The 8,870-nt window shown below is 48.4% G+C and overlaps 1 protein-coding gene across 1 annotated transcript in view; it reads right to left on the reverse strand.

The window, feature by feature from the left end:
• LOC111959629 (MYC binding protein 2) overlaps positions 1-8,870 on the reverse strand; it is a 236,902-nt gene that overhangs the window by 39,326 nt on the left and 188,706 nt on the right. The window contains 5 exon segments of the mRNA XM_023981339.2: positions 4,455-4,612; positions 4,785-4,952; positions 5,296-5,540; positions 5,909-6,078; positions 6,413-8,071. Coding sequence (XP_023837107.1) covers positions 4,455-4,612; positions 4,785-4,952; positions 5,296-5,540; positions 5,909-6,078; positions 6,413-8,071 — 2,400 coding nt within the window.

Here is an 8,870-nt window from a genome sequence, read left to right on the forward strand (position 1 = left end):
TGCTTCGGGTGGGTGTTGCTATTTTTTACCAGTGAGCTGAGATAAGGCGAGGCTTTACCTAGCAAAGACTTATAGATGGCCTGGAGCCAGTGGGTTTGGCGACGAATATGTAGCGAGGGCCAGCCAACAAGAGCATACAGGTCGCAGTGGTGGGTAGTATATGGGGCTTTGGTGACAAAACGGATGACACTGTGATAGACTACATCCAGTTTGCTGAGTAGAGTGTTTGTAAGCTATTTTGGAAATGACGTCGCCGAAGTCAAGGATCGGTAAGATAGTCAGTTTTACGAGGGTATGTTTGGCAGCATGAGTGAAGGAGGCTTTGTTGCGAAATAGGAAGCCGATTCTAGATTTAATTTTGGATTGGAGATGCTTAATGTGAGTCTGGAAGGAGAGTTTACAGTCTAACCAGACACCTAGGAATTTGCAGGTCCACATATTATAAGTCAGAACCGTCCAGAGTAGTGATGCTAGTCGGTCGGGCGGGTGCGTGCAGTAATTGGTTGAAGAGCATGCATTTAGTTTTACTAGCATTTAAAGCAGTTGGAGGCCATGGAAGGAGTGTTGTATGGCATTGAAGGTCGTTTGGAGGTTTGTTAACACAGTGTCCAAAGAAGGGCCAGATGTATACAGAATGGTGTCGTCTGCGTAGAGGTGGATCAGAGAATCACCAGCAACAAGAGCGACATCATTGATGTATACAGAGAAAAGAGTCGGCCCGAGAATTGAACGCTGTGGCACCCCCATAGAGACTGTGGCACCCCGATAGGCTATTTGATGCAGATTTCCTGGATGTTTTTGTGCTGGTCAAGGGCAGTCAAGTCTGGGGTGAACCAAGGGCATTATCTGTTCTTAGTTCTATTTTTTTTTGAAAGGGGCATGCTTATTTAAGATGGTGAGGAAGGCACTTTTGAAGAACAACCAGGCATCCTCTAGTGACGGGATGAGGTCAATATCCTTCCAGGATTCCCGGGCCAGGTCGGTTAGAAAGGCCTGCTCGCTGAAGTGTTTTAGGGAGCGTTTGACAGTGATGAGGAGTGGTCGTTTGACCGCGGACCAATTACACATGCAGGCAATGAGGCAGTGATCCCTGAGATCCTGGTTGAAGACAGCAGAGGAATTTAGAGGGCAAGTTGGTCAGGATGATATCTAAGAGGGTGCCCATGGTTACGGATTTAGGGTTGTATCTGGTAGGTTCCTTGATAACTTGTGTGAAATTGAGGGCATCTAGCTTAGATTGTAGGATAGCCGGGGTGTTAAGCATATCCCAGTTTAGGTCACCTAACAGTACAAACTCTGAAGATAGATGGGGGCAATCAATTCACATAGTGTCCAGGGCACAGCTGGGGGCTGAATGGGGTCTATAACAAGCGGCAAAGGTGAGAGACTTCTTTCTGGAAAGGTGGATTTTTAAAAGTAGAAGTTCAAATTGTTTGGGAACAAACCTGGATAGTATGACAGAACTCTGCAGGCTGTCTCTGCAGTAGATTGCAACTCCGCCCTCTTTGTCAGTTCTATATTGTCGGAAAATCTTATAGTTAGCGATGGAAATTTCATGATTTTTGGTGGCCTTCCTAAGCCATGATTCAGACACGGCTAGGATATCAGGGTTGGCAGAGTGTGCTAAAGCAGTGAATAAAACAAATTTAGGGAGGAGGCTTCTAATGTTAACATACATGAAACTAAGGCTTTTATGGTTACAGAAGTCAACAAATGAGAGCGCCTGGGGAATGGGAGTGGTGCTGGGGGCTGCAAGTTAACCTCTACATCACCAGAGGAGGAGTAGGATAAGGGTATGGCTAAAGGCTATAAGAACTGGTCGTCGAAGTTTTGTCTCCAGAGGCACCAGTTAAGCCAGGGGAGGTCACCGCATGTGTGGGGGGTGGAACAAAAGGGCTATCTAAGGCATATTGGGCAGGGCTGGGAGCTCTACAGTGAAATAAGCCAATAATTACTAACCGAAACAGCAATAGACGAGGCATATTGACATTAGGTAGATGCATGTGCAGCTGAGTGATCATAGAGTCCAATGAGTAGCACTAGATGAGTCAGGGAGCCAATTCAGTAGTCGTTACTACGCTAGGCGAGCTGGAGACACGACGATTCATACAGCTAGCGGACCGGAGCTAGCAGATGGGCATCCGGCGACATCGCAACGGAATAGCCTGTTGAAACCCCCTCGGACGGTTACGTCGGCAGACCAGTCGTGATGGATCGGCGGGGCTCTGTGTCGGCAGTCAAGGGTCCAGGCCAATTGGCAAAAGAGGTATTGTAGCCCATGAACTGGCTGGTGGACCTCTTTGGCTAGCCGGGAGATGGGCCTAGCTCGCGGCTAGCTCCAGGCTAACTGGTGCTTGCTTCGGGACAGAGACGTTATCCAGGAGTAGGTACTCGGATAGCAGCTAGCTAGCTGCGATGATCCGGTGTAAAGGTTCAGAGCTTGCGGTAGGAATCCGGAGATATGGTAGGGGAAAAGCAGTCTGATATGCTCTGGGTTGATATCGCGCTGTGCAGACTGGCAGGAATTGACCAGGCTGAGGCTGGCTGATGTCCGAGTTAACGGTGATGACCACTAGCAGTGGATAACTGACTTCTAGCTGGCTAGTTCCTGATGGTGGTTCCGGTTCAAAAGTATAAAAATAGCAGATCCGTACCACATTGAGTGAGGCGATTTGCAGGAAGTATATTCAGTCCGTAGATGGAAAGTGAGATTAAAATATACACGAAGAAAACTATATATACACGGGACAGGACAAGACAAAAGACATGTCCGACTGCTATGCCATCTCGGCATACAACAAACCCTGATTCGTCCGTCGGATTGCCAGATGGTGAAGCGTGATTCAACACGCCACAGAACACGTTTCCACTGCTCCAGAGTCCAATGGCGGTGAGCTTTACACCACTCCAGCCGACGCTTGGCATTGCACATGCTGATCTTAGGCTTGTGTGCAGCTGCTCGGCCATGGAAACTCATTTCAAGCTTTTTTTTCTTTTTTTTTTAAGCTCCCAACGAACAGTCCTTGTGCTGAAGTTGCTTCCAGAGGCAGTTTGGAACGTGGTAGTGAGTGCTGTAACTGAGGAAAGACGCTTCATTCTGTGAGCTTGTGTGGCCTACTACTTTGAGGCTGAGCCGTTGCTGCTCCTGGATGTTTCCACTTCACAGTAACAGCCCTTACAGAGCAACTCTAGCAGAGCAGAAATTTGACAAACTGACTTGTTGGAAAGGTGGCATCCTATGACGATACCACGTTGAAAGTCATTGAGCTCTTCAGGAGGGCCATTCTACTGTCAATGTTTGTCTATGGAGATTGCATGGCTGTTTGCTCGATTTTATATACGTGTCAGCAACAGGTGTGGCTGAAATAGCCTAATCCACWAATTTGAAGGGGTATGCACATACTTTTGTGWATATAGTGTATTTTGGACCATTTCTAATGGACTGGACGGCCCCAAATTTCGTTTGTAGCATTTATGGACAGAGGAGTAGCCTTTTAAGTGTTTTTATCAAAATTCTAAATGGTGGAAATTAATCATGGTGTACCTGATGGGTTCTTGAGGTAAATTTGTTCCTTGTGAGAAGAGGGACCTACACACTGCATTTTTCAGGACTCTAGGTCATAAGGGGTGAGGGGCTTGACCTTTCAAAGTTAGCCATTTCAATCGCCTGTTGGAGCACCACCTTGTGGCCAATTGTTATGGCATCGCATGAAAGGGTGTGGACTAAGGGCCTTTACGATCATGTCAAGTTACACCCTCTTTGGCCTTACCATCTCACAGAAATTTGCATGTTAATTTTCCTGGCAAGAAGAACCGGTATAATAATAATAATAATAATCCAGAAGAAACATAATAGGGCAGTGGTCACCAACCATTTCTGATGCAAGATCTACTTAATACAATGTCAGCCTATGCAACATTAACCTGTTAAAAACAGAACTGTAGCAAATGAGGTTTGTGCAGTAGGATATAGACCCGATACATTATCACCGCATAGTGATTTTATTTGAATTTCCCTGCCAATGCATTGTTGTTTGGACCATTTTTCAAACATATTTAAAAGTTAAAAATTGGTAGGCTATATGATCAGTTGTTGTATTACTTGTGAGGCACAGCTGAGTGAGCATACATCTAAATAATTTGCTTTTTATTTTACTGGGCTACTCGTTCCTGCATCTGATGGTCAGTCTCAGCGGAGGGAGATAACAGCAGACTGAGGGTCCGTCTCTCAACATCTCTCCGCTCTCCATTTCCTCCACTGACCCAAAAGGGACACCGTCTTCCAGCTGATGGCGAAACTCGAGTCGCACCGCACTATTTCTGCCTCATGCACAAATTCATGTTGTTACTCCTGTTAACAGTTTCGCTGCTGAACCCCTAATAATAATAATAATAATAATAATAAGTAGGCCCAAAGCCCTCTGGTCTGGTGGTTCAGGGGAAGGTTTACCCACCTGCATCCCCACTGTGGACTCCGCGTCTGGGCACGGCTTTGACCCTGGCCGGAGAGGCCAAGTGCTTCTTGTCATACTCGGAGGCCACTACAGAGTAAGACCTCTGGAACACCGTCCTCTTGGACAAGTCACTATCTGTGATTGGGCTGGTCTCCAGACTGCAAGAGATGAACACAGAAATGTTGACCATCTGTTTCACACTGATACAAGTCACTCTCGCACACACAGATATAACATACACTACAACCACRTACAATAAACACAGACATAATCAGTCTGCTCATCTCTACTCTCAAAGAGAGGTGTATGTGTCGTCTTTATGTGTGTTACCTGGGTGGCATAGACTTCATGTTGCTCTCGGGCTCCACGAACACGTTGGGGCAGGCGTCGGGGGTGACTGAGATGTAGGGTGCAGGGACAGACGTGGAATGTAGGTACCTCATCTCATCCTGGAACAGGTTCTCATCCTGGTACCCACCAAAGTTCTCTGTGTGTTGCCTGAAAGAGGGGAGACAGGTTTACGTACAAATGTAGTTTAAATATTTTGTGTTTAGGTCATGTGGATGCTGCCTCAAAGCAAATAATTCCATGACTGTTTTCACTGTGTAATATGCCCATGAGATATGGATAAGACACTATACACAACCAAAATGTATGATCATCATCACTTCAATTAACGTTGCCACAGCGCTTTAAGTGTAATGCCATCCCAAAGGGCATAAAACCAAAAGAGAAGGAGACTGTCTGGGAGGCAAAAATAAGAGATTACCTTACATTTTTCCCCCTCACAATCTTTCCAGTGCTTTTCAATTTGATCCTCATCACAATAGCTATTTTTTACCTGGCCAGCATCTGCAGGTAGAGGCAGCCCATCTTGTTGGGCATCTCGTCAGAGACGCCCTCCTTGAGGCTGGGCAGCATGGAGTGAAGCGGGCGAGGCGGGTGGTGGCACAGCAGGCTGGGCTTGGCGGCGCTGCGTAGGGAAAGCAGGAAAAGGGCGTTGGCACGGATCACCTGGTGGGCCTCCATGGTGGGCAGCGCCCGCGGCATCTTCAACTGCAGGGGCTTCTTCCTCGACTGCTTCACCTGGATGGGTAGGGAGGGAGATTCAATTTAAGTGGTGGTTAAGAGGTCGAAGTTTGAAGGAAACATAATAATGCATTGTATGACTTGTCACGAGCATATTACCAAGGTTGTTTATGAAAGCACATGGTTGAGTAAGGTTATCCTTTGTACTTTTACAGTGAGAAATAAGTACATTGAGCATAATATGTTAGTGTTCAATCCTGATTGTTAAGGGCTTATGTTCGTTAACTATCCAAGTATTTGTTTGTTAAGTTCCCATGAGCTTGAAGAATTTTATGAAATTATTAACTGACACAAATGTATTAAATGATTATGCATGTGTAAAGATACAAAACAACATTTTATTGAAGCGTTGAGCAGTACAGTACCTTTTCCCTGGCCGCAGTCTGCTTGTCTCTCAGGTACTTCTCCCTGCAGCGGTCACACACCAGGTACCAGGTACTTCCACCGACACCTCCGTCTCCACAGTTTCCTGCCCAGCCCCCACAGAAGTGGCCGATACTGTTGTAGCCCTGGCCTCCCGCGTAGCGACCACAACCTGCCCAAGACACCAGACGATGCTAAGATCCACAGACTTAAATAGAACACATATACATGCATCTTATGCTAAGATCATATTGAGTAGTGCTGCTGTACGAGCAGAGCCACAGTGTATATGGTGTCATGGGGTTAGCCACCATCCGCCTCGGTATGAAGACATGTTCAGCTTTAAAAGCTTTCGTTTCTTCCACACAATCAATAAAACAAAATAGTCTGTCACAGGACTTTCATGTCTGACCTTTATATGTGAGAGGTAGGCTAACCTCGCACAGTGACATGGCATGTGTATTTCTAAACGTATGGAAAAAAGCCAAACCCATTGTTGGTCTTACCTGGGTGGGCCTGCCTCATGTGGTAGGTGACAGGGTAAGGGTGCGACTCCCCACAAAGCTCACAGATGGTGTCCTTCTCCGGTCCCCCGATGGCCAGCTGGGCCATCTCACCAAACAGGTTCCCCCTGGGGCGCACCTCCGCCTTCTCTCTTTTCTTCTTCTCCTTCTTGGACTTCTTACTGTCCTTCTCGTTCTCCTTTTTCTTCAGGATGGCGCTGGAGCCCGGGCTGGGGAAAATCATGTTCTGGGTGGCTGCATTGATGGTYGCCATGGAGATGTCCTCCCAGAATGCAACAAGGTGCTGGAGTGTGAGCGGCAGGTTGGACTTGGCCCTCATGAAGGGATGAGAGGTCATCTCGTGGGAGACGGGCTCCCCCTTGCCGTCCTCACACTTCTCGGCCAGTGGTGGCTCTTTGAGCATGGACAGGACCTTGTTCTTGTTGATGCTGCCCATCTTGGAGATGTCGGGCCCGTGTGGGGAAATGTTGAACATATTGAGGGCCGAGGATATCTCCAGYGAGTGGCGGTTCATCAGCTTGCTCTCCTTCTCCTCTTGGCCGCCCTGGCCACCCAGCGAGCTGCGCAAGGGCGCGTGCTCCTTGGTCAGCTCCGGGTTGAACTTGAGGAACGAGGAGCAGGCCATGGCGTCGTGGACAATGCCCTCGTGCCAGAGGAACGCGGCGAAGACCGACCGGGCGCACTCTGCCACCGAGGGCGACATAGCCTGCTTGGTTGTCTCGGTGAGCCTTGATGAGCTCTCGCCCTTGAAGAGCGGGCCAGACTTGTCCTTCTTGGGGTGCACGTGGCGGCTGGAGGTCTTGCGGCTGACTTTTGGTGACAAGCGGCTGCTCTCCAGCTCATCCTTGATGGGCACCTTGCCGATGCTTAAGTGCACCTTGGAAGAGCCCTCTGTGTTGCTCAAGTCAACGTTCTCATCATTTCCTTCATCATCGGAAAGAAGAGCAATAGACGTACACATCACCACCTCCCTGTGGAGGTCCTCCTGGGTCACATGGGGCGATGGGCTGCGGTTCTCCAAGTTCATGTCACCTCCTTTGCTGCACCTGTCCTTGGGAGATAGTTTGGGTTTAGGCGAGGTGGACCTTCCCCTCAGTGGCTCCGAGGTGAGAGGGACCTTTTTCCGTAGGGTGTCCGGGTCCAGTGTGTACGAGTCCGACTTGGACCTCTCTCTGGGCGGGTCCAGCCGAGCCTTGGAGGGGCTGACTTTGGGAGGGAGGTTCTGGTCATGGTGTTGGTTCTTGTCTGGTGGCATGTTCTTGTCAACTAGTTGGTTCTTGTCCTGAGCAAGGTTCTGGTCATGCTGGGGGGAGGAGGACCACGTCAAGGTGGTGCTAGAGGGGCTATACTTCCCCGAGGAAGAGGACAGGCCCTTCTGCTTGAGCGAGGAGGAGCGGGAGCCAGGGTTGGGCGACTCGGCGCGCAGCCCGGAGGAGTTACGATCACGCCCTTCGGCCTTCCGCGCCTGCAGGGTGTTATGGTTGGGCGAGTGAGAGCGGCTATGAGAGTCTGACCGCAACTTGGCCGTGTCCGACCTCAGGATCAGAGCCTCGCTGGCCGACAGGTCTTTGCTTTTGGAATGGTCCGAGGAGCGTCCACCCTCCTGTTTTGGGGAGTGGCTTTTCTGTCGGTGTCTAGAAGCTAGTAGACAGCCACAAAATAGAAACAGTTATACTATAACTCATTGAGGTTCAGCGTAAAAGGCAGCACATCCAGTTTACTCAGAGTACAACACTCAACATCTAAGGGTCAAAACAAAAGGGATTATGAAAGGGAAACAAAATGAAACAAATGGGAGGAAATGAAGAGAAGTCTGAAAAAATGATGTTAAAAGAAATAATAAGAAACCTCAGACTGGAAAGTTGTCGACCAATTGACTTCAGTAAGTGACTGCAATGAAGAGCCTTGATTGGCCTTGAAATAGTGACATACGTTTTCCAAATGATCTGAAATCAACCTATGCATGTCTGAAAGGTCTGTCCATCTATTCACTGAAGGCCCCTAACATGGRCAGAGGTAGCAAAAGGATCATGGTGCAACAAATGAGAAAAGCCCAGTGCAGCACTGTCCCCCAGTCTAGGTATTATATAATTGGTCTTTAGAATGGATCCTGTTTAGGGACATTATTCCCACCCCATGTATCCTGTTGTTCAGTATTAACTGACTCAGTAACTGACACATAGTGTTCAGTCTGAAGGACGCATGCATTCTGTATGTTTACCCACCCTTTTGCCTGAGAGCGAGAGATGAGAGAGCAGAACCATGCCCAGCTGCGGACATACTGCTCTTGTGCACACGCTCATGAGAAGATGCAAGGCTGTGTGATGAAGAACCATCTACAGCGGAAAACAGTTGCAGGAAAGGAAAACACAGGACATGAATGCAGGGACACCGTCACAGAGAGGAAGGAGGGAGAGAGAACAGGTAAGGAAACACACCA

This window comes from Salvelinus sp. IW2-2015, linkage group LG36, assembly GCF_002910315.2.
Source record: "Salvelinus sp. IW2-2015 linkage group LG36, ASM291031v2, whole genome shotgun sequence".
Lineage (NCBI taxonomy): Eukaryota > Metazoa > Chordata > Actinopteri > Salmoniformes > Salmonidae > Salvelinus > Salvelinus sp. IW2-2015.